Consider the following 24,910-nt stretch of genomic DNA (forward strand, 5'->3'; position numbering starts at 1 on the left):
ACGAAATGATTTATCGAGGCAGCAGAAATACAATTAGGTAGATAGGCCTATGCTGGTAGTTGACTGAGGCCTTGCAACGCGCGAGTCACCAAAGACAGTCGCAAGAACCCGTTCGTTCAACTTTCTGCTGGTACTGTGCAAGTGCAAATTACCTGAGTCGACGGTGTCTGGCTGGGTCGGCTTGGCTTGGTTGGCTGGCGCTCTGGCAACACCAACTGTTGATTTTTGACCTCCATTTTTCCTTTCAGCGGCGGATATGGGGACGGGGAGTCGAACTCCCTCCCTGCGCTGAGCCCCCCCCCCAAAAAAAAGGTTAAAAAATTGGGGAAAATAATAAAAATCAGTAAGTAAATGGACCAATAACATTATAAACAATGTATCTCGCGTAACCTTTCAACATTGTTTCATCTTGTCCACAAAAATGAGACTTAAAAAACTTCAGGCCTGACCCCCCCGAAAAAAATCCTGGTTTCGCCCCTGCTCTTTCTCCAAAAAAGGGCACTGTTGCAACTATTGGCAACTGCAGTTGGGTTCTTTTAGAAGTCTACCAAATATACTTTAGAGAAAAAAAATGTACGGAAAGCGTACAGTAAAACCAGGTACATGTAGAGTGCAATGAGTAATCGGGCCGAAACTGACTGTGGAAAGGCAATGACCCGAAGCCCAGATTTGGAAAATGACTCTAGGTATCGGCCTGTTGTTACCGGAGAGGGCGCCCTTTTAGAAATATGAACGGTTACAGGACATTGAATAAAGCTACAGACTAGTAAAACTACTTGCAAGAGACGACTTTTCTGGTGAAATTTCTCCACGATAACCACTAACATTAGTCTGGGGTACCACCACCACTACAAAAAAAAAACAGTCTCTCAAAAAACAGCCGTCCAAGGGTCCCGTTTTATAAAATCTTCGAGTTGTCAAGTTCATAGTAACACTTACAGTCATTTCTGCGCTCATTAACGTGTCAGTCTGAATATCTCTGTGGGCTTTTTCACTTTCAGATGAAAACAAAACCTCGTTGTTACTGTTAGCCTCAGGGTTGATGTCAAAGGGCATTAAGGTTGAAAGAAACAGACAAAACAAATAAACTTTAAAATGAATAAATGCCTTCAACATGACTGAGGGTTTAATCTTGGACTTCGCCTTTCAAGTAGACACTTAATTCACTTAAATTCAAGGGCTTTCTCTGCGACATAATTACCAAGATGCTCTTATACAGTACCATTTGTGAACTTCCAAGTTTAAATTCGACAAAAAAATACACCATGTAATCTCACTATGTACAAGTAATGCTGTCAATGGACAGAACATATAATATTAAAATGCTGCTTTTGCCTTCTGATTGTCTTCAATTACTGATTGCTAAATGGAATGTGTAAGTTGTCTAAAGACAAGTTCTGCAACCGACAATTCCAAACACACCACTGTTTAAATCACTAACATGATCTTTATTCTAATTGCTAGCCACGCTTGTAGTTTCAGCGTCAGTAGAAATCTCTTTTACTTCCAGCGTGTGTCTTTCAAACTCATTTTGGGAACCTTCTCAGGCCAACACACTTTCTCCAAAATGCCATAACTGTGCATCCCATACACGTGCAAAGCCCGCTCTAAGTTTCACGGCCTAACCGATTAATTGAGCGCGACAGGTTAACCGGTTGATTTCATGTCAGTATTATGAGCTGTATGAAATATTGCCTTCCTGTGGAGAAACTCAGATTGGATAACGGTACGATGGAAAAGAAAATTGCAAGAAATAAACAGCGGCGCAAATGTGCCTGATTTTTAAGTACACGACAGCTAGAATACGAAAGGTGAGAACATTCAACCGGCTTACGATCTTTCTGGGTACAAGGAAATCATTCATACAATATAAACCTTGAACGAAACTGTAATATGACATAAATCTAATCAAAACTCAACCTCCTTGATAATAGAGTCACCATCAACATTATAACAAGACTTTTAATTGCTGGGTTTCGCCCATATACATCAGCGTATATTCCTCGGTAAAATCTCTAATTAAATTTACCACCTCCCCGACACAAAGTGCTTCTTGAAATAACAAGATTTGTTAATTCCAGGGGGATTCCAGAACCAAATTTATAAGAGGACCAAACTCGGTACAATTAGCACACATTAGCTGCATGCTCTCTCCATGAACAGCTCTGTGAAAGACTGATCAGGGGCGCCGTCATTAAAACTGCAGTGGCACCACACTCGCGCGCGCGTTCTTAACATTGGCACACGCGCATTTTAAACACGTCTGACACCCTACAGGCGGAGGTGGCGTGTAACGCACGCGCGTACCACCTGTCAGCAAGTATGGCGACGCCGCAGCAATGGCCTCTGAAATGCGGCCATCACTTTGTCTCAAACCATTTCAACGGCAGTGACTTCACTTTTCCATGGGCAAGATTCTATGAGTGCGTTCCTGAATGCCGTCGCCTTTGTGGCAGGAAACAAAGGCGAAGGCCGCTTCATACTTCAGTCGAACGCGAAAGCGAATCGAATTGGACGACACGCAGTAGTTCCTACGAATGAGTTGAAATTGTGTTTTAATTTCGAAAATTCGAAGCAAGAATAGTGATCCGACGTCGTGACTCTGAGTTCATATTTGTTTTTGCTTCAAGTATGAACCAGCCTTCCAAGTGATGGTAAACAGGCTTTGTAGACAGGTCATTCGATGGGTTTAGCTCCACACAAAGCAGTTGTGAATTACTAAAAAACAATTGGAATGCTCGTTTGAATTTCTTCATGAAAGCGCTGTATCGCTTTTATGTAGGAGATCTTCCAGCTCTGGGGGTACACTGTCCTTGTCAATTCTTGCATTCTTGAACTGTTCGTCTTGATAGCTGACATCAAGTTCCTTCACGGCCCATCACTGTATCGAGCAGACTTTCGATATGGAGCCGCCCGCGTGCTTCACCATGGTACTGCGGAAGATCTCCGACTTGCCTATCTTCATCTGCAGCATTGTGGAGACGCCTAGGTACTCGTAGAAATCCACGGAGCCAGACTGGTCCACGTCGATCTCGACCATCGCTTCCTGTACAACAAAAAATACGAGGATTCGAAATACCTGTCTGTCAGTGACTGGGCTTTAGAGCCCCGAGCTGGACCAAGAGAGGGCGCAAGTTTCCAACAACAGAGGCTACGGCGGGGGGGGGGCGAACTGCACTTCGCTGATTCACAAGCGACTATGAAATGTGCACTTTTACGGTCGCGTCGCTACCACCAAAATAAATACTCCCTGCTAACCCGACTTCTTTAAACCGACGAGGGGGTGCATCTGCACAAGGCAAATTCTCCGTCGGAATGGTTACCATAGTCACTAGGACCAGGCGCATCAACGCGTAACTGACATGAACTTTACCCAGACCATTGGAAAAAAGAGCCGAAAAGAGCTAAACCCTGTTGTCCTGTCTGCGCGTTTGCTTACCTTGATTTGTCTCGGTTTGTAGTAATCGGCCACCGTAGACTGAATCGCCTGTGTCATTTCCGTAAAGTCGAGGTTGTAGTCTCCATTCGTGTCATACTTCTTGAATTGCTGATAGTGTTCTCGTATCTGTGGGGAAACGAAAACAGGAAATTATGAAAAATCGTTCGCTTCTGCAAAACGGAATCCTCGCCCCTTTTCATAAGCTTAATTGCGCAAGGCCATTAAGACACGAGTACCAGCTAATTTTGGAATAAACTTGGACATACAGCGTTTAATGCTTTTATAATCGTAATATTAATTTCACTTTTATATTCTTACTCCCAATTTCACTTCTCTCAGCGTCTGGGCTTTGCTTTAAATTTTCCAGCTTTCTGCATCTACGCTGCACCAAACGCTACTGTCAGTCAACCCTTTTAAAACCAAGGCACCAACTTACAATGCATAGTAAATCCACACGCTTGGCATATCTCAGGTAATTTTGTTCAATGTTTCTTACCTGTTCCTCTGACATGTGCGGGAAGCATGTGTGGGCAGTAGCCGCGTCCAGTATCCCTGTCTCCTTATCAATAAGTTCAGGGTGCTCTGTTGGTATTGAACGAAAGGAGGAGCTTTTACCAGGGGGTTTCAGACAGCAAGTCCTACGCCAACGCACAGTAGGCCTGTGGGTTATCCTGAAATAAGTACTTCTAATCACGAGAAGTTGTCGATGAAGGCTGCTTCGCCTGAGCTTCTGAACTTTGACCCCTCCCACCTGCGTGGAGTCCTCACTACCTAGTCCACGGATGTCCACATGTGGGGCGGATTTCTTTCTTTTGTGACAACCTCCAGGGTATCCTTCACATGTGTATCTCCCTCTCACACATTACGCTCATGGTCAGTTAGGGCGCCTTTCCATAATTGTTATGTACGTTTTCGGGGTGCGTTGCGTACACGATGCGTTCAGGCGTTTCACTTTCACGGACACAAAAAATCGACTCCATTACCACAACACACATGTGCGTTGCGTTCGGCCGTCAGAATCGCCCCCCGGGGGGGGGGGTCTGACGGATACGCAACGCTTGGTGCAAGTCTTGACGCGCATATGGAAAGGCGCCTTTATTCTGCAAATCAGTATCAACAAAGATTCAACCCTGATTCAAGATTCAACCCATCACGCTCGCTTCACCCACCAGTGATTACAATTTCTCCTGGTGTTGCTGAAGTCACATTGCTATTTGGCAAAAAGCCAAAAAGTGCGAGGTTCTGCGCATGTCAGGACTGTCAGAATGGGACTAATGTATCTGCGTTTATTAGGATGCGTGAAAGATTGCTTTATTAAATTAAACTACTAGCCCTTTGAAAATGACTGCGCGCTAGAAATCAGCGGTGTAAATATTTTCAATAATCCAAATTTTCAATATAATATTTAGACATATTTGTTATTGTTAAATATATTGTATATATATAATACACTATTTAAGATAAAATAATTATTTAACAACTTGCAAATGATCACAAATGCGTGAACAGATGTCATTAATTTTTTTGGGGGCCCATTTTAACACATTTTAACGAAAACAATAAATACAAATCAGATTTGAATCCATGTCATTTTTTATGTATATTGCTTTTGTGTTGGTTTATGTGCTTTAGGTGATTTACGTAAATCACCTACTGACGGTTTTACAACCGTTAACTATTGGTGGTTTTGATAACACAAGGCTTTTGTTTTGTCGTTTACTTTGCTCATTTATGGTTGCACTGGCATTAGCATAACATGACGTCACTGAGCAGTCACAAAAAGCCATTACAGCAAAAATGCAAAAGCAATCCATAGTAACGGAAACGCTAAAAAATGATTTGCACACAGTACTGATGTTGCGTGATGTTTACTGTTGGTATGGATCCATGGATATAATTCTTTTATGTTACAAAGGTTTCAAAAAGAAAGCTCCAAACCTGTCCCGAAAAACTGCGTTGCGTTAAAGCTTTTATTGTCTCCTCGCTGGTTCCCTGCTTTGTTCACAATGACGTGCATACACGACAACAACACCGCAAAAGCCACAGTGGAGACAGAGGTGAAAATAAAAAAAAAAGAGCAAGCAACAATGAAATGGCCCACAATTGCTCTCAAACAGCATGAGCAATGACAAAAACAGCGAATATTATATGCAAATATGTTATTCAATGAACATAAATGAATACAAAGAAATCCACACTTTTTTTCTGTAAAGAAACACACACTGCAATTATGGGACCATGCTCCCGAACAGATTTAGCGCAATCTGACACAGAAAACAAGGTTAACTTCAAAGCGACATTTCAAATCAATCTCGCTGTTTATGTACACATTTTGGCGCCAGAGTTTCCATCATCGAGCAGTAATTTGACTCCAGGAATAGAGTAATTTATTAGTGCGCAACGCACTTCAGGGGCGACTATCGCGACAGAGAATCATAAACATGCATTATAATCACCGATTATGGACAGATTCAGTAAAAATGTTGTTCGCCTTAAGAGGACTAAACTCCCTGAAACATTGGAAGCTCGAATGCGGGAATTAGCAGTATTTTTATTTCAATAGTTCCTTGGACTTTCGACTTTCTGTTTTCCCTGCTGATATAATACCAGCTCCTCCCACTTGGGGGGGATTCTAAGCAGATACCCTGAGTCCGTTTTCATTCATTAGTGGTGCCTTCTGAAAAAAACAACAACGTGATGTAGTCGAGTACTTTTCGAGAACCAAGTTTTCTACCAAAACATTTAACTAGTTAGAAGGGAACAAAGCTGAAGTACATCAGCATTTGATGGTACATGCATAAAGGTAAGATTACAAAGCAACATAATGACTTCAGACCATCACTGTTTGATTAAAATTAACTTTTTAGGACAAAATTACTCGGAAAGTACTCGGCCAAGTACTTTCCGAGTACTTTTCTCCTTAAAACTTATATTTTACACAACTGGGAGTGTCTGAAGTCTAACATTTATTTTGTAATCTTACCTTTGCACATTTACAATCAAATGCCTGTGCACTCTGCCTTTATTCCCTCTTCGTCTTACCCAGTTCAGTATTTTGCAGAGAACGTTGGTACTCAGAAAGTACTCGACTACAACACTTAAAAACAGGACTGCACTGCAAATAAGTCCCCCTCGATGTGATTCTTACCTGCAACTTGAAATGCTATTTGACACATAAATCACTTCAAAATTTCCTGATTTATTATTATGAAAAAGAAATCGGTTTCAGTAGTAGTAATTGTTTTCTAGGAAAGAGCACAGGATTGCAGTGTTGCAGAGGTTAGGAATTGGCAACTTCGCTGCAAGGCAAGAGCGATGATCTTTCATAGCGAGCTTACTGTAGAGTTTGCTATGCCGGCTCATTCCCAGATGCACGCGTGTGAAGGAGTTTCACTTTGCCACACGGCTTGCTTTTGCCACGCATAATCGAATTATCTTTGTGAAATGAGTTGAGGTCACCAACGCGAATGCAGAGCTTTACTGACGTAACGACACGCACGGAAAAAAGGGCTCATGGCAAAGTAATCAAATCAGAGGGCCTCATGAATACGGAATTGGCATTGGTGCAGAGTTATGCGGGATCGAATGAGCATAATGCGGTCTGTGAAAGAATAGGGATCGGCTTTTTAATGCATCGTCAGATGCGACCAAACGGGATCAATGCATATACATGTACAATGTATAGAGGGCAGCTCCATAATATACAGAGGACGTTATAATGACCGAATGCAACAAAGTTTACTCTTTTTGGTATCTTGGTTTAAATTCTGAGGAAAAAAACAACGAAGGGGCTTGTCTTTATGGGAGCACTTTAAGGGTTCATATTAATAGCTATAGATTTACACTTCGCAAGATTTGTTGAAAGGCCTTTAAAGCCTTTGAAAAAGGTCTTTTAACTTCAGGGTTAAAAATGATCTTAGCAATCTCTTTATGATTAAATTGTTCTTCATTTTTTTGTATTCATGACGATGTAACACAACCAGAAAATGACTTAAACAACTTCAACCCAGGTCTGACGGTTCAGACACAAATGGCAATCCCGGCATTCCATTTGTACCTCCAGGCTTTCGGATTTCTTCTTGCTTTTAACGATGGAATGTTAAGACATAAGTCAACATGCAATGAAAAACGAACAAACAAACAAACATATGGAAAGGCTCCTGGTTTTGCATTTTTTTTGTTTTGCGGGTCTTGTTACAGGCTTTATAGCATTTTTGGCTTCATGCGCACGCACTGGTGGCGAGACAAATTTGGCACATGTCTCAAAAAAGTTAACGTCAACAAACAGCAAATGTGATGACATGAACGTCGTGTTAATTTCAAGCTCACCACATAACACAATCATCAGCAGACAATGGTAGGAATGACGTGGACGATTTTTTTTGACAGCTTTTAACTTTTTAGCACATGGCACTTGAAAACCGAAATGAACAAATGAAAACGTATCGTCAGATACCTTTCTCAAGGTGGAAGTCACCAGATCCAGTCAGTGTACTCTTGGCCTGAGGCTTGCCGTCTTGTGATGTGCCGTCCTCCTTGGAAGCGCCCAAGCTCTCGGTATCAGCTTTGAGTTTACCGGACCCGCGAGCTTTCCGGGCTGACGCCATCCCGTTCCGCCCGCCCGGACTCGCGCTTCTGGAAGGCTGGCGAGGCGCAGGCAAGAGCGTCGCCCCAGTCGGCTCTCTGGGACTGACTGACGGCGGTCTGGCGAGACTTGCCAGTTCCGGGGGCACGGGTGAAGACACGGCACGCCGCCTGCGCAGGGAGGGACTCCGTGCGCTCTCGGGGATCGACGTGGCGCGGTGGTTTCGCGTGAGGTTCGGGCTCCTCCCGGAAGGGCTCGTGCCCGAGCTCGGCGTTTTCGGCGCCCCGAAGCCGCTCCTGGGGGATTTGTGGATGAGACCGAACTCCTCTACGGAGATCTTGGCCCTGCCCGAAGGCGGTGGCCTCCTCGCAGACACCGCCTGTCCGTTAACGGACGAGGACTCGATGAGCGGCATCGTCGACGATCGGCTGAGAGACGAGAGAGCGGGACTGGAGTTTGGGTGGGGTAGGTCTAGGGACATGAAGCGACGAGGCGTTTGATTCGGACTCCCAGGTGGACTGGACTTAGGTGACGCACATGGGGAATCCCCGATTGTCTCAAGATGTCGACTGATGACGGGAGCGAGTATACTGAGAAATGAAACAGGGTGCATTGCATTGATAACAATTCTTAAAATTATTTCTAAAAAATTAATACTTTTGAATTTTAATTATTTCTAAAAATAATTATAAAACATGCAGCGAAACCTAACAATTACATGCATATTAATTTCCTTCAGTGTTTGTCTTTTTCATAAGAGGTCCAACCTTTCAAACATAATTTGAGTAAAACTGCAAAAATTTACCTCGGTCTGGTCATTCTTTTGGCTGGGTGTGCCACAATATCCTGCCAAAAATGAAAAAAAATGATTAAGCCACATACAAATAGGGCAGCACAATCAACATTCACACAACAGCCGTCATCTGACCACGTGGCTTTGTTATAACTGCAAAATTTGGTTGAAGTGACGGAATGATTCACAATTCCCTCAATCATAGATCATTGTACCGCTTGCACAGTACCGCCGTATCCGTGCGCGCTGATATCACCACTGATTTTTCTGAGCTCTCATAAGGGTGCAGACCACTAATTCAAGTGAGAATTTCTGACCAGCTCATTAGCATTAAAAGTGCCCCCACAGTATCTTTTGAAAAAGCAGATTGTTTGGCCCCCAAAACGGTGAGATTGTGTAAATCGTTGCCAGGATCAACTTCCTGGGTCTTTGAGCTTTCATATGAGGGCAGAAGCGCTGAAAACTACGGTTGAAAAATGGTCCTAAGTGCCCGAGAAAGTTGAGGGTTGCCACTTGAAAAATGGCTGCAATCAGACTTCGGAAAAATCACTTTTTGGGGGGTGATTTTGTTTTGTGGGAATAATTAAAAATGTAATTGGTTAACCCACAAAAAATTGAAAAGAAATTGAAAGATAAGTGACCAGACAAGAATTTCATTTGTGTTTCAGAAATCTCAGGGATGTCGGCGTGCATGCTATTGGGCCCTGAACGGTGCTGATTTTACACTGTTTTCAATGGGGCTTGAATTAGTGGACTGGACCCTATATTTCAAAATGGCGGCGTCCATGCAGTAGTGGCGGCTGGGTTTAAAATTTATCCCTCTTGTTTACGTTGGTCCTGGCAGTGGTGGAGAGACCACAACAAGCCATGAATAACAGTTTTATGGGTTATGAGACATCAGAAATACTGGATTGTCGGACACAATAAATATTCAGGTAATCACATGAGAATTATATATGAACATGTGGAACATGTCACTTTGTAATTGTTTGTTTGTCGGATTCAAGAAATTCTTTGATTAGGATGGACTGAATGAAACCTAGAAAAGCCGGATTCCAACCCTAACAGAGCGTAACCCTAGCGGATGCCAACCCTAATGAAGGCTAACCCTAACAGAGGCCAACCCTAACTGTGGGGGGGGGTCCGGTTCAATTTTAGATGGTCAAGTACAGCCTGGGCACCGACTGACCAAGCCGTGGATATGCACAGGTGACTCAAATTTATCGAGACACTCTCCTTGGTGATTTGTTCCACTCTTGTGTTGGAAGTGCCCTATTTTGGGCTCAGGTTTTCAACTCTTTGGCTGGAGCCTCTCAACTGGAGTAATATCCGACGGTGAGCTTTCATGTCAAAGCATGGCCAAAGTTTTACGTCTTTCGTGCACTTGGCCGCTACAGTTGGCAGTGTCTAGCCTGGGTAACCCTCCCCATTATCTGTAGCAACAGGTAGTTGAAGCTGCTCATGTGAAAAGTGTAATTTTCAGCTGCTTACTGCTCATTGTATTTGCACTAGTTAGTGTATATAGGCAGTCTGCAGTAGTTTGTGCACATTTGCTATAGGCTGACCTTGAGCATTTTCTCTCCATATGCAGCCATTAGACAATTTTTTTTCATTTTTTCTCTGGAATTGAGGTTTTTGATGCATTCTCAACCATTCAGTGTAGTTTGGTGTGAAAAACTGAAAAATGGGTGTATATAAAGGGTGCAGACCACTAATTCAAGTGAGAATTTCTGACCAGCTCATTAGCATTAAAAGTGCCCCCACAGTATCTTTTGAAAAAGCAGATTGTTTGGCCCCCAAAACGGTGAGATTGTGTAAATCGTTGCCAGGATCAACTTCCTGGGTCTTTGAGCTTTCATATGAGGGCAGAAGGGCTGAAAACTACGGTTGAAAAATGGTCCTAAGTGCCCGAGAAAGTTGAGGGTTGCCACTTGAAAAATGGCTGCAATCAGACTTCGGAAAAATCACTTTTTGGGGGGTGATTTTGTTTTGTGGGAATAATTAAAAATGTAATTGGTTAACCCACAAAAAATTGAAAAGAAATTGAAAGATAAGTGACCAGACAAGAATTTCATTTGTGTTTCAGAAATCTCAGGGATGTCGGCGTGCATGCTATTGGGCCCTGAACGGTGCTGATTTTACACTGTTTTCAATGGGGCTTGAATTAGTGGACTGGACCCATAGAGTACCGAAGTGAATACGTCACGCGCGCAATTAGTGTGTAAAAGGCATTAGCGCGAGAACCAGCGCGTGAACCAACACGCACGGGTACTCCATTCGTTTGCACTGCACTTTCTGGTTCACAGTGACGTCACACTTCGGTTCTATTGGATGGCCCTTCTTTCACTGGTACTGTGGTCAACAGCCTTGCGTGCGCACGGAGGAGGTGCGCTGATTATGGCGGTATTTTACCCAGAACGCCTCGCGTTTTCCTCATCAAATTCCGTGATTTTACAAGGCCAGCAGTATTCGAGAAAACAAAAAATGTCGCAAAGAGGAAACTAGACGCTTGGCCTAGTCTGATCCGATACGCTTCGTCATTTAAAACATCTTTCTGCAGGATTTTTTTAGGGACTCGGTTGGACATTACTTCCCGATTCGCCAGGTTGATGGACCAGAAAAACTCTTACCTCTTGGACTGCGATATAATGAAGTGGCAGGTCTGCCTTGGTGATTTCCAATCGGGCCTCTTTAGCGCCGGCCAAGATGGCGTCTAGGATGGCGTTCATCTTCTGCAGGTCGTCCTTTCGGAGCCTCCGTCCTTCTTGTCTTTCCTCCATCACTCTGGAAACAACAAAATCGAGATGATCGGCCCCAATTACCCTAGTCTCAAAGTCTGGTGATTGTGAAGAAATAAGTCGATTGTGGCTGTTTGTTCTCGAGTGTTTTGAAGCATGGATCGGGAGAAAAAGTCGTCATAGTCCTTTGCAGGGCGTAGTAACGTTATGTTGTTGACGAGCAAACTTAAAAACATTTCTGTCAAAAGGCCGTATCAGCAAACTTAACACAAAGGTACCGAACTGTTTCGGTCGATCACAAGCGTTGTGGCAATTACAAATGATGTAAGATGAATGAGATTAACAGTGACACCGAATTACCTTGGCATCAAAGGTCATTTAAGACTGAATGACTTGTGGTCGGCTTTCCTACGAAAGCGACTTCTTAAAGGAGCTGGAGGCACCACACTTCGAATTTTAATACAGAAGGAATTCGAAAAATCACCAGAAGTTTAAGAAGTTGCAAGCAAATCATACCAGCAATTTTAGCACTACCCTTTAGACATGAAAAAAACTAAGCAATGCTGTAAATCCCAAATTGAGTCCTGAGCCACATGCGTTCGAATGCAATGCAACACAAGCCTCCTTTGTCATTGGGTTTAAGCACCGACCTGAAGTCTCTCTGGATGCCCTTGATGCACCCCACGAACAGCCTCTGCTGGTTGATAAGCTCCTGGTCCAACCGAGCCAGATCGACCTCTTTGATGTACAGCTGTCGCTTCAGAGATTCTACATCGGCCTCAATTTCTAAAAGCGAAAGCAGCCACCACAAAGTTCACGCAAATACCACCACAACGTCCTATTCATAAACTCAGTCTCAACAGCTGAAAAAAGGAAGAGCAGGTTTTGTCCAGGGCAACCCCAAAGGACGATGTAAATGCACAAACTATTTAGTTCTTACCGTCCTTGGATGCAAGCTTGCTCACAATGTCTTTCATTCGTTCCAATTTCACCTTTTCCTCCAGGTCCTTTAAAAGGAAGTTCACGAAAATTTCCTCTCGGTAAATAAATGAGAAATAATTCATAATGAAAGTTCAAAAGTAACCCGAATATCCTGTCCCTTATAGAACCAAAAGACATCACTCCTTTAAAGCGACTGTGTGGAGTGCTCCAGAAAGTGCACTAGCTTGGAAGAACAGTTCATTCCAGAGAAGCGAAATCACTCACTTTGATTCGTCGATTGAGTCGGTCTTTCATGTCCTCGTGCGTGTCCCTTAACTGCGCCAATTCTTGCGCGAGGTTCTCCTCTCGCTGTTTACTGCCCTCTAGCAGTTTGGCCTTCTCTTTCTCCCAGAGCTGAACTGTTCCATTTCTTTGTAGCCTGCTCAAAAGAAGATTAACACAGGATTTGGAAACATATCACCACAATTAGCTGAAACATCTTGTTACAACGTTACCTCGCTAGAGTGGTAATTAAGGTGCCCTACTGAGGCCAAATTAATTATGACTAGCCTCTGCATTAAACTTTGAACCATCTGATCATACAAGTGTTTCGCTTCAAGTCTGGTCAGTCAAATTTGTGTTTATCTCCGATGTGCGTGGGCTGGTGCAGCGTAACAAACACATCATTCGCATTGAGCTGTCTGCAAAAAGTACGACAAATGCACGAGCGAACAGGCACCACAGCGCCTCCGTATTCCCAAAGTCTTAACATCACTGAACCTACTGGGCTATCATTTCCTGCTTCTCCTTGAGCTGCTGATGGAGAACTCCTTTCAGGTGTTTTTCCGAGCTCGACGACTCGGCCAGCTCCTGGTGTTTCCATTTCAGGTCGGCCGCTCTCGTCTTCTCCTCAGTTAACTTTTCTGTGGAAACGAAGTACCCTCTTTCATATGGCAAAAACTAAGCAATGCAAAAACTGTGTGTTGGGAAAAAAACATCAAGGCCCAGTCATTGCGAAGGAATGAATGAAGAATTAAATTCAATCGGTTCAATAATGACCATGTTATCAAATTTCTTGACCTCATCCCAATTATTTTCCACATAACTTTTGAACACGACTGTCGGATTAGAAAAAAAAAACTTTCCGGGCATCTTTAAGTTCAACAGTCAACAGAGGAAAAAAGGAATCGAGTAAGCACTAGCGAAACGATTATCAAAACCTACTTTGTAGATCTTTAACTTCCTGCTGGAGTGTCGATTCTTTCTGTTGTGCAAGTTCCTAGATGGGTTGAGATTAAGAGACAAGATGAAATCTTTGAAATGCATGGATACCGGATGCGAAACCAATCAACCGACCAATCGACCCAGTTTGGAGATCACCCATGCAGAACTTCACAAACAGTTGCCACGACACGGCTTGGCAAACTAGAAAAGGCAGGTATTCAAACTTCCAGGTTATATACATGTGTCTTCCGAGCCCCACCGATTCTGTTCTTGCAACTTGTGAAAGAGGTCTACCGTAGCTGGACGAAACCCACTGAGCACGTACAAACACGTTCTCCATCTCATATTTACAGATCGTGAAAGCGGTAATCAGTCCGTCTTCCAACCGGAGCTACGCTGCTTTCCAATATGCTGTGACTGCATTATTGCCGGCTTGTAACAGTCTCTGCGTTCGATATTCGAGGCGTGACTAAACAAAACAGAAATTCGCCGATAGACGTGAATGATGTATGACGTGACCTACATCGTGCCTGCGTTTAACAAATTCACAAAAGTCTTATTATTGAACGGTGGTCGACTGAAACTAACTTTGGTGTGGTATGAAAAACCCCAACAATTTATGAGCCACGACACAGCTAATTTATAATGAGCAGACAGAGAGACGACTCACTGAAAATAAAAAAGTAACTCTCAGAAGCACGTGTCGGTAGCTAATCATTTTTCCATCTTTTAGCAAATCCTGGTCAAATAGGTTTATGTAGTGGGTAAACGAAGGCAATTTTGTTTATGATTTATGACCACTCCCAGATGGATAAAAGTCTTTCCACTGTCCAAGACTCACCCTCAGCCTGTCTTCCAGCGCATCCTTGACGTCATCCAACTTGTTGGTGAAGTCGAGGAGGAGTCTGGCTACGCTCCGCCCTTCCTGCGGCCCCTCTGACGGCTCGTGGTGGTCTAGAAAATGCTCACGAATCCGGCTCCAGGACGTATCCTCCTACCGTCCAAAAAGAAGCAAATAACGGTCACATCATCATCAACTGTCGCCGGGGAAAACTTCCCCTAGTCTTAGACAAGAAACGCCATCGATCTAAATCGAATCAAGGTGAAAATTTTCATATCAGCCACCAACACGTTCTTCCAAGTAATAGGAGAACATCAGGAACATGAACACATAAATGCCTGTATCGACGCGATTCTGACAAATTACACCGAACATTTCATTCGATCATTCAAGGTAAGTTAGGTTATAACTGCCCCGAACTTCTTGACACTAAACAATGCCGCACAAAGAAAAATCACAGAGGGTTTACTTTCTCTCCTAACACCTAATTTCTTTTAATTAATAATTGGCTTCTTACAATTTCCTGGAGCTGCTTCCTAACTTCAGCAGGTTCGTTGCTTGCGATCCCTCCCTTGTCGTCGAGTACATCAACAAAAGCCTCCAGGACGCGGGATATGCCCCCCCTGAGCTTACTGAGGCGGTCCCTGTGGAATACCAGCAGGGAAGTTGCCTTGTCGGCCGCCTCCATTCTACCAGGGGAGCGGTACTGCAATGCACACGGAAGAAAGGGTGTCTCAAATCAAAGCATTCACAATAAAGAGGGATAGAGTCGTCACAGGTGGAGTCGTCTAGGCCTATGCACTGACAATCTGGGCCATCCACCTGGCTGTGAATCCAATGTTACGGCCGGCTGATGCCTGCTTTTTACTCATAAAACGCTAACCACTTCCTCCTGCACAGGTTGTCATTATTGTAATTGTGGCTTACAACACTCAATCACCTTCTCCCCTTCCTCTTTACTCTTCACTGCAATAATGATACATGGTATATCGTCGTCGCTGTCCTCGTAACCAGTGCCATCGTCCTTGCCATTCCGCACGCAGGTCAATGTCTACGGTCGCCGCTGATTGCTCAGGAGGCAACTTTCAACAATTTACCATGCACAATACCAGTCGTTAACGTCGGTAACACCACACAGCCCCGTGAGAAGATTTTTTCCTGTGACGTCCCACCAACTGTCCAATTATCAATAATTAACGTAAGCCCAGGTACATTGCGCTAAAGTTATTATACAACTGAGGATACAGAATTAACCCTTCAGCAAGTGAGAGCCCATTGGTGGGAAAGACAGTGGTAGTTATTACTGTTCAACACAGTTGAAGTACGTAGTCAGGAGCAGCTATGGCCATTTGAAAGTCATTATGCACTAACAATATCGCTCCCGCGCAAAACATGGAATTAATGACTACCTTCTGACAAGCAATCTATCATCATGATAAACCTATTTCCTTGTGTAGGGTAGCTTTTGTTCACTAGTACATTTATTGTCCGTCAAACAAAGAGAAGTTCGTGGTCGATCCACGGGTAATTTTCTGTCCCTGGGATACGCATAAGATTAACCTGTTTGCGTTTCTCTACCTATCCCTTTCATAAATAATGAACATGGGTGTACACAAAGTTCTTCTAGATACCATGCTGGAGGTTAAGTAAACGTGAATTATAAATCGGGACGCTCCAATGAAGGAACATGTGTCTGTCACATCAAAGACCTGTGTCATACGCGTGCAGATTGTCTGACAAAGGCATCACCAGGGATTCATTTCATCGCTGACATTTTTAAATTATTATAATTTTGACCATACATTTAGATACGGGAGTATCTTGTCAGACTTTGGGACTGACACTTAGTGGCGGCACAGCGACCATATGTTTTGACACCGGAAGATACGATACGATACGACTGAGGGAATCGGAATGAATGTTCCCCACACTGAATACAATGTCGTGGAAATCCAAACGGACGTCTGTACAATGTGAGGAAGACCTTCTTATGTTTGCCAGTTTCTGGGAGGAAAAAAAACAATCTGGTGCCGGTAGGATTCGAAGAGTTGACGAACTCAATTTGCTGACGTCTAGTTCAAACAACGCGAACAACTAAAGAAGAAAGAGTTTTCCTAAACTCTGTCGAGGCACCCAAAATTTTCTTTGGCGAAAACGTCATCGCAACGGCCTTCTCAATAAAACTATAGCAACATATGAAACTGTTATAAATATATAAACAAACAAGTCGAAAAGGTTGTTTTGAAGCAATATACAGAAACATGTGAAAAATGAAAGCAACCGAATGGACGTACATGTACCACAGATTCCCCATCTTTGAAATGGTGAATAAGAATCCATCGTTTTGATTTTTTTCATATCGATCAATTAGAAGGGAAAATGACCGAAAAAACCTGACAAACTGCGTAATTTTAGACAGGCCGTCCTACTTCAAATCTTCAACGATGCAACGTCAAAACACGAGCCGATAGATCTTACTCCACACTGCACATGATTGCACTTTACGTAAATCTGATTGAAATGTGGACGCGCATACTGCATTTTGCACCGTCAAATAACTAATGCAACCAAATTATATAGATTACAGGTTCCGGGTTCGATGAGGTCATGAACGTCTTAAGTCAGAGCTCAAGCACGGAAGGTCATCGGCAGCGTGTCTATAATGCCCAGGTTGATCCATCGCGGAGGAAGGAACATCACAACCTCCATGATCCCATTGCAGCTGTTGCTACATGTATTTACACAAGGCACGGGATCAGGGTATATTCCGGTATTCACCGAAGGGGTCATTAAACGGGTTTTACCGGCGTTCTCCGGAGGGACGGGCAGTACCAATGAAACCAACCACTCTTCTCCTTCTTAGAAATAAAAAGCAGTTTGGATTCTCAAAGGTGCACGTGTGTTCAGGATTCTGTAATGAGAATTTCTAGTTCAAGGCAATTAAGTGCAGTTAGTCACACATATCTTGCAATTTACAACGTATAATCTACTTACTGTATGCACGCACACTTTTTTAATTTGACATTAAGCGACTTCATGTTCTTAAAACCACATCGCTCTATTAAGGGCGCTATTCTTTGACTATATCAATGACACAGCATCCGGGTTACAGCGACCCATCAAGCAGAAAATCTGAATTACAAGACATGGCACCGGATTCCAAGATTCCATTCTTCGACCGTACCTTGAAGGAGGGACACCCATGTCCTCTGAATATCAACAGGCATACTGATGATTTCAACTCTGCCGTAGTGACAAATGACAAAATCGGAATAAAGTGGAACAATTCCAGCGCTTCGGAATTTCAGGACTCTGCGAAGTTGTGTATGACATCGATAAGACAAATTAAAACTTAAAATACTGAAAGCGTGCAATGCAGGAAAACTCCTAACAGGGTTTGTAGTAGAAACCTCATTCTTCTGGATGTACGAAGTTCTGATGATAGCACTATTTCCAAGCAATGTCAACGACGTGAACAATGACAACGTGAACGACGTAGCCAGGCCAAGCAAGTCGTACGCTGGCAACGGTCACAAAGTACCGTGGCACTTGAGAGCAAGACTTGTGCCACCACTCGTCTTACATTAATGCCCACCGGATACATACAAGACAAGTCCTGAAGGGTCGGCTTCGTTTTCATGCTTGGGAAATCTTACCTGTTAATAAACAAATCATGTCACGTAGGCCTGTCGATGGTCACCGTGTCACTTGTCTCTCTGAAGAAGACATCGATTGGGTGTTGGTCTTTGAAGCCCTCAACCAAAGAACACGACTTTAATATGGAGGATTATGTCACTTAATAGCTGTTCACGCAAGGCGCGTAAGCGTTTACATTATTACCGGTCATTTCTGCTTGGTCATGGAGCTACGTGATCTATCCCTAACATGCCGAGGACTACAGACACGACAAAAAGCCTTCACTGAATTGATCGACTGTTGAAAAGGACAATGAGTTAACAATTCAGGACAATAAAAGGCAACCTGCGGTAAAAGGTAGACCAATCTATGGCCTCTTCCAGCGTCTGCTCGTGCATGCTATGAGTGCATGACGTGCTACGGTGATGTGGCAACGCGGCGAACCCAAGTTTCGATGCTAAAGAAGGGCGGGGAAAATAGAGAGAGAGGCTAAAAAGGCGAGATTCGTCATTATGCCCATTCAGACAGACCGTATGACAAGTCAGATATACAAAACACCATTCTCTTCAAGATTATTTTTCTGGTTGTGAAAATATTGTGATCAAATATTAATAAACTTGGGATTGTGCACGACTTTAAATAAATGTGTTTTTATAGACAAAAATCGAATCAGTTTGTTCATGAAACAAACTCTAAAGGAAACTGACTAGGTGCTTACAAATGATTTTAGAGAGGATCCTAGGTTGTAGCGTGTTTTTTGGGTGTGATCCCTGGCTAGATGGTGTATCAGGTTTAATGGCTTCTGGCTTGCGCCCCCCCGAACAGAGAGATAATAACAAATGGGAAAAACCACCAACGTGGGGGATGGTGTTCCAGAGGTCGTTGGTTCGAATTCCGCTCCAGTCAATTTCTGTGTTTGTCTTTATAATCACAGTTTCAACATGCACTGAAGACCTCATACAGAAATCACGTGCAGGAGGCGTGTATGGCCTTTCAGGAGAGGGGGTTATGGTGATACTGAGGGGTTGCCCTAGCCTTGTTAAAGAGATTCACCGAGAATCGTTGTGTAGGTAATAATTGTAAATATTCCATGACAGATTAATTGTACAAATGCATAGCAAACGGTAGATCCGTAAGGTTACGATTTGCGTTTCAAAACAATATTGGAATTCCGTAACGATCAACTGCAAACTGTAGATTGTTACAAAGTACGATTATTGCTAGCTATAATTACTGTGGGTTCGTATTGAATCTGCTGTCTGATCTTAGTCGCTTCAAACCGACGGTAATCATTCCATAACTACTGTAGGTTTCAAACGACGAAGAAAGTATATATCCTCACATCCACCACATCCCTCGTTTCATTCATACATAGCATGACTGGAAGGTTGAGTTAGGAAAGAGATACACACACTAAGCTTGCCGTGAGACTGATTCCATTGGGCATCGTAATAGTTACAGTTACTAAATGTAAGAGCTACCGGGAACGCCCACACTCTGACGTTATTGTGTACGTTTGCCTTTCTCCATAGAAAATGACTTATAGTTTGTTATCTCTCGTGTTTTCCAGATCAATGCATTAAAAAGCAAAGTTTTATCAAGGATTTGAATTTGCTCTTCACCTTTCAATAAGGAATTGATTTGATGTGTTTGGCTGCTTTTCTGTGTCTAAGTTTTGCCCAGTCTTTTTTATGTTGGATTATAGCTTAATTGAATTGACACAAACTTAGGTACATCTTCTAGTTGTTCTAAGATCACACCGGTCCTGAGGTGACAGATATGTCAGAATCGCTGCTCCCCAATTGCATGGTCCAGCACACATCTCATTTCTTTTAAAATGTTCTAGTATAATCTTGCTTGAAGAGAAGGCCTGTAAATGTTCTTGTGTTGCTAATGTTTGTAGTGCTATAAGCAATTTTTGGTGGATATGTGCGCTTTATAGAAATTCTGTACTGTTGTTATTTAACTCCAAAATTGGAAAGTAATTTGAATCCAAAGTTGCTCATTCTCCAAATAAAATAGCAATCTGTAGCGAGGGAGCATTTCGGAATGATTCATAGATAAGAACATGTAAGTATCAGTGAAGCTCATTTAGTGAGCGGTTTGTAAAGTGGTTCTAAAAGTGCTAACCATACTTTCACGAGGTTATAGCATTCCTCAATTTCATAGAGTCCTGTGGTGGTTTTAGTCAGCAAGGTTTCGCTGCAATGACACACGTATAATAATGAATCCAAGGCGCAATATGAAGAGAATACAGGTATAATTATATCCAACACTGAGTGTTGACTGCACAAATACTCTCATGAAGTTGATATAGCACTCTTCGATTTCAAAGAGTCCTTGTTGTACTCCGATATGCTTAACTGCAGTGACACTCGTGTAATAATCACTTCAAGGCGCATGAAAAAGAGAAGCGAGTAATCATCCAGCAGTCATGGTGTTGACGGCACCAATACTGTCGATGTTTGCACCTAGCCCAAATCCGTGCATGTTAACGAATGGAACAAAGGTGTGCACTCGGCTATCAGGCGAAGGGCAACAGCAAGAGCGTCATATGTACCAGGCACGAAATGGGACAGAGGGGTACCCCCCAAAAAAGTCCAATCCCTATACACACTCCAGCCTATTGTCACTTAACACCCCCCGCGATGTCTGAAAAGAACTCCTAACATATCAGTATAACAATGACCAAACCAAAGGTTCCTTCATATGGCGTCATAGACTCGGGACTCCATGTTCGTGTAACAATGGGAAATAGTTTAAGTCAGAGATGGATGGCGCAATCCTCGTCCGGGATTTGTTTTTGGTAGTCCTACTCATTTGCTGTCATTTCACTGGTAGCTCCATTTAGCCCACGGCTGAAGGGGGGGGGGGTTGCAACCGCTGATAATCTACGAAATGTAGCCTATACACTTTCAATGCCCAATGTGAAATTTCTACATGCATATGCACAAAACTTGCATGCAGTTATTACGTTACATGTATTTAAATCCATGGTGACGTAGGCTATAGGCCTATAATCTGATAATGCCCAATGTGATAATGCTTCTGATTACGGTGCGCCGATGCTGCATTGTTTAGTATTGTACAAGTTTTTTAAGGCATGACCTGTGTTGAAACTGCAGTCAGTCAGATAAAAGACAAAACGATGAAGCAACTAAAGTTCCCGATGAATTGCACTTTTACACCAGTGTCACGATCAGGCAAGAATCACAGTAATTGATGATCAGTGAGTGCACACTATATCATGAGATTTGCTACTTCAGAACTACAGCTACAATAGCCACCAACAATTTCACAGGTGAGTAGTTCCGCAGTGGCAAGAAATCAAACACCTACGTCAGTAACAACTCTTTAAGAACATCAACAACAAAGGCAACGTAGAAAGAACAGCGATAAAAGGACAACTGAGGGGAACCATAACAAACAAACAAACAAACAAACAAACAAACAAACAAACAAACAAACAAACAACCACCACCATACCGTATAAAATCTGTGCATGGTGTTCAAGTTACGTACTCTCAGCGGCTGCGGTGTGCACTTCAGTATACGCATTCACATATACGTGTATACACATTGACTGGCAAACACTTCTCGACACCTTGTCGTCCGGCCGTTAATCGGAGAATAACAGATTGGACACGATTACTAATCAGTCGACAGTGACCTGCATTGTGACACAACACGGTTTTATTGGCGATAAACAGTGGTAATGATTGCAATGTTTCTAAAGCCTGCCTCACGAACGATGCCGTTAATTGGAGAACTAATTAGCTCATGTAGACTTTACAAACTGCCTACGTGTTGGCTAAGAACTCTAATTGCTACAGCTGTGTTTTTGCTTGTGTGGAAGGAGAACATTCAGATCTGTGTCTGCCATTCAAAACGCAGCTCATATCAAAACGTTCAACTGCCATTTTGATGTGCATGGCATCCCCTTTTGTGTTAGTCTTTAGTCTTGTACAACTGAAGCGAATTATAAGTGAAAACGTGTCCTTCAACTTAAGCAACATCTGAGGATTCATTTATTTTATGCGGCAAAATTGCACCTGGCGCGCATGCAGCGCACGGTTCTGATAACCGCGTCCATGTACATAAAAATGGAGGAACAGTTTGCGCAGAGTAAGCAACTGTATCGACTCCGTCTCTGGAGTGTTTTTTTATATGTCAACTGTTCAAAGATCCCTGTTTACAGTTGTCACCAAACCAAAGGTGTTTAAAGGGCAAACTGCAGAACAAACGGCGCCTTATCAGCTAGACACTTGGCAAGCGACACACAATGCTGTCTCGTGTACCTTCTCGTTATGTTGGTTTTATTTAAACATTAAATCCGCCTGCAAGTATGGTTGATTGGCGCTTCAACAGCGGGCCGTGATGTGATTATACACGCCGTGGGTCATCCTCGTGATAAATCTGCATCTGAGTATAATCGAGCATGCGCAGTCATATACGTAGACGTACACATGATGATGCCTCTTGCAAATTAGTCACGGAAATACGCATCTACAGGGCCAAAGAAGAAGCAACGATGTTTTCGGTAAACGCATCGCTTTTTTAAAAAACACTATGTCCTTTACAGACAATGGAGACACAACAATGATTGTAACAATCAATATTTTTGTATTATGCTGAATAAAATATTCTCTTGACACAAATGCACCTCATGCGCACTACCTTAATGAAAACACCAACCTGGCCATGTATTCCTAGGGTGTCAATTTAACACCACTGGCAGTTTTATTCAGCGTGTACAATGAGTGACGAATAAAATTCACATTTTCAGACTAAATCACAGAGTAGCAACTTTCCCTTGTGATCCATTTAATTTTCCACCGCACCTTAGCTGTCGATTTTCCTTGATTTGTTTCAAACTAAACCAACACATCACGCTAATTAATATGAACCAATAGATCAATGGCCAGTCCCATACTTTTCACCCCGTTTTTCATTGCTTCGACATGAATTCAGACAAGCACTATTAATGTGATCATTTCTGTATTTACCTTCTTTCATTTAGATTTTTATTTGATCTCATTGTGAAAGTACGGAAACAAATATTGCTCTTTAACGGGATATACAAGTACACAGTAACTCTATCATAAGCTATTATTTCCAAAATGATGTAGTACCAAATACATCGAAAAATAAAGGCGCCAATTTGGTATCTCGAAAAAGCAAGGTCATTCGAGAACAAAAGTACTCGTGTAAGTCGGGGTATGGCCGACTCGTTCACGAGCGTGTATTGGTGTTCCCGAATGACCCCGGACATGCTTCATTTTGGAATTTTTGAATTGAGCGACACTGCAAAAAGTAAGCCCCGGGGATTGTTTGAGACACATTGTCAAGCAGCCACGTTCGAAAGTGATGAATCCGCCCGGCCCAAGAGATCTGTCCCTGATCACGAAACATGAACGAGCGGCACTCAAGGTTTGCCTGAAGATCATGTCATTACAGACACATCATGTGAGCTGAAATTTCTTGTTTAATCGGTCATGGGCAACTTGGCTAAAGGGCTCAGTAAAAGGATCTTTCCTATTCTTTGGGGAAATACAACAATGGCGTATCCAGGTCATGGGTTGTAAAACGAGAATGAGCTTTTTTTCTCACAAAAAAAAGGAAAAGAAAAAAAGGAGACTCCAAATATTTTTATCCATAAAGGGATCCTCCCAAACAAAGGTGGAAGTGCAGTTTCTAACGTGCTCGCAATCGCTAAGTCATAATTGCTAACATCTCTCCAGAGGGAGGCATCATATCACTCCTGCCCCGCTGTACACCCCGCTGGATTAAAGTGACATCAGGAGTGCAGCGGAGAGTTAGGCCTACTTGGTCTTGGCATTTGTGTATTGACTTATCGCATGAAGGAATGATTCCTCCATGGTTATAATATTCTTGATGTCTCGGTGCAACCAAACAGCCACAGCAACAATGCAAAACGATTTTTGAATCCACATAGTTTTTATTCGAAAGCAGTTCCACAAATGTGTAAAAAAAGTACAAGGAAATCAGCCAGTACAGAAAATACGTCTTCAGCACAATGTTATTTCCTTCATGTCAGTCCAATATTAGATTTCGCCAACAATGACAGCAATGTACTCGTTCATAACGGTAAGCCAGCAAGGATATCATGAAGGCTGACCTCCCGTCCCTCATGGCAGTTTATGTACTCCTTTCAATTCTGGATTATCGGGATGCGAAACTTACCTTGATGTTATATTCTGAATATTAGCACGCTTCTGTCCGTCAGCAAGACCCATAGACGCTGAGACCATCCACCACACCGGCTAGCAGGGCGGGCATGCCAACACGAAACGTATCCTGATATCTATCGTACATGTACATGCAGCCTGCGCCAGAAGTATACAAGTACATCCAAAATACTTGCAGAGCCGAAACCGGGTTGCCAACGGGGTACGTGCAGCGCCAGTTCCGGGTGCAAACTTACCGTTGTCAAGTAGCACAAGTGTGTATACACAGGGCCAACAAAATCACAAAGGCAAAGCGCTCTTGGGGAGCGCGCGCACACACAAATGTTTCCAAATCGCAGGCGGATTTGGCCACAGCAGGATTGAAAAGCTTACTGGTAATGCATAATAGTGACTACGGTGTTTGTTCAGTTGTGCAACAAAAACGCTTTTTTTTGCCTTCGTGACTGGAATAATTGTGTGTCATTGTGAGATGTTACCCCCCCCCGTCTGAAAAAAAAACGAAGGGTGAGGGAAATTTTTCCTGC

At 43.0% G+C, this 24,910-nt stretch overlaps 1 protein-coding gene and 1 long non-coding RNA gene across 7 annotated transcripts; one reads left to right on the plus strand and one right to left on the minus strand.

Moving 5' to 3' along the window:
- Positions 1 to 1,089: 1,089 nt before the first annotated feature.
- LOC110980798 (uncharacterized) lies at positions 1,090 to 24,732 on the minus strand. 6 transcript variants are annotated; one of them, XM_087145723.1, is made up of 16 exons: positions 24,382 to 24,732; positions 21,664 to 21,847; positions 15,059 to 15,247; positions 14,542 to 14,694; positions 13,701 to 13,755; positions 13,261 to 13,399; positions 12,762 to 12,915; positions 12,496 to 12,562; positions 12,206 to 12,341; positions 11,448 to 11,601; positions 8,830 to 8,870; positions 7,896 to 8,614; positions 5,378 to 5,431; positions 3,936 to 4,021; positions 3,440 to 3,565; positions 1,090 to 3,046 (listed from the first exon to the last, which is right to left on the minus strand). In XM_087145723.1, exons 2-16 carry the CDS (start codon positions 21,733 to 21,735, stop codon positions 2,879 to 2,881), a joined length of 2,313 nt encoding a protein of 770 aa, XP_087001849.1. In that variant the 5' UTR covers positions 21,736 to 21,847; positions 24,382 to 24,732; the 3' UTR covers positions 1,090 to 2,878. The 6 variants fall into 6 exon arrangements, with proteins under 6 accessions (XP_087001849.1, XP_087001848.1, XP_022093466.1 ...); XM_087145722.1 differs by having other exon boundaries at positions 5,378 to 5,434; XM_022237774.2 differs by lacking the exon at positions 21,664 to 21,847 and having other exon boundaries at positions 5,378 to 5,434; positions 24,382 to 24,731.
- On the plus strand, positions 16,385 to 19,773 carry LOC147796822 (uncharacterized). The gene is made up of 2 exons (XR_015427672.1): positions 16,385 to 16,514; positions 17,129 to 19,773. It is a non-coding gene; the product is annotated as an uncharacterized LOC147796822 (long non-coding RNA).
- Positions 24,733 to 24,910: the final 178 nt, after the last annotated feature.

This window comes from Acanthaster planci, linkage group LG14 (assembly GCF_054643075.1).
Source record: "Acanthaster planci isolate LZ-2023a linkage group LG14, COTS_SCS, whole genome shotgun sequence".
NCBI lineage: Eukaryota > Metazoa > Echinodermata > Asteroidea > Valvatida > Acanthasteridae > Acanthaster > Acanthaster planci.

What these genes read in the sequence shown, in the direction of transcription:
- LOC110980798 (XM_087145722.1), bottom strand. Translation starts at nt 21,735, where the DNA reads ATGCGTATACTGAAGTGCACACCGCAGCCGCTGAGAGTACGTAACTTG. An exon ending in CAAGCTTGCATCCAAGGACG is followed by an intron (nt 12,342 to 12,495) that starts GTAAGAACTAAA and finishes TTTCGCTTTTAG; the next exon opens with AAATTGAGGCCGATGTAGAA. An exon ending in ACAAACCGAGACAAATCAAG is followed by an intron (nt 3,047 to 3,439) that starts GTAAGCAAACGC and finishes TTTGTTGTACAG; the next exon opens with GAAGCGATGGTCGAGATCGA.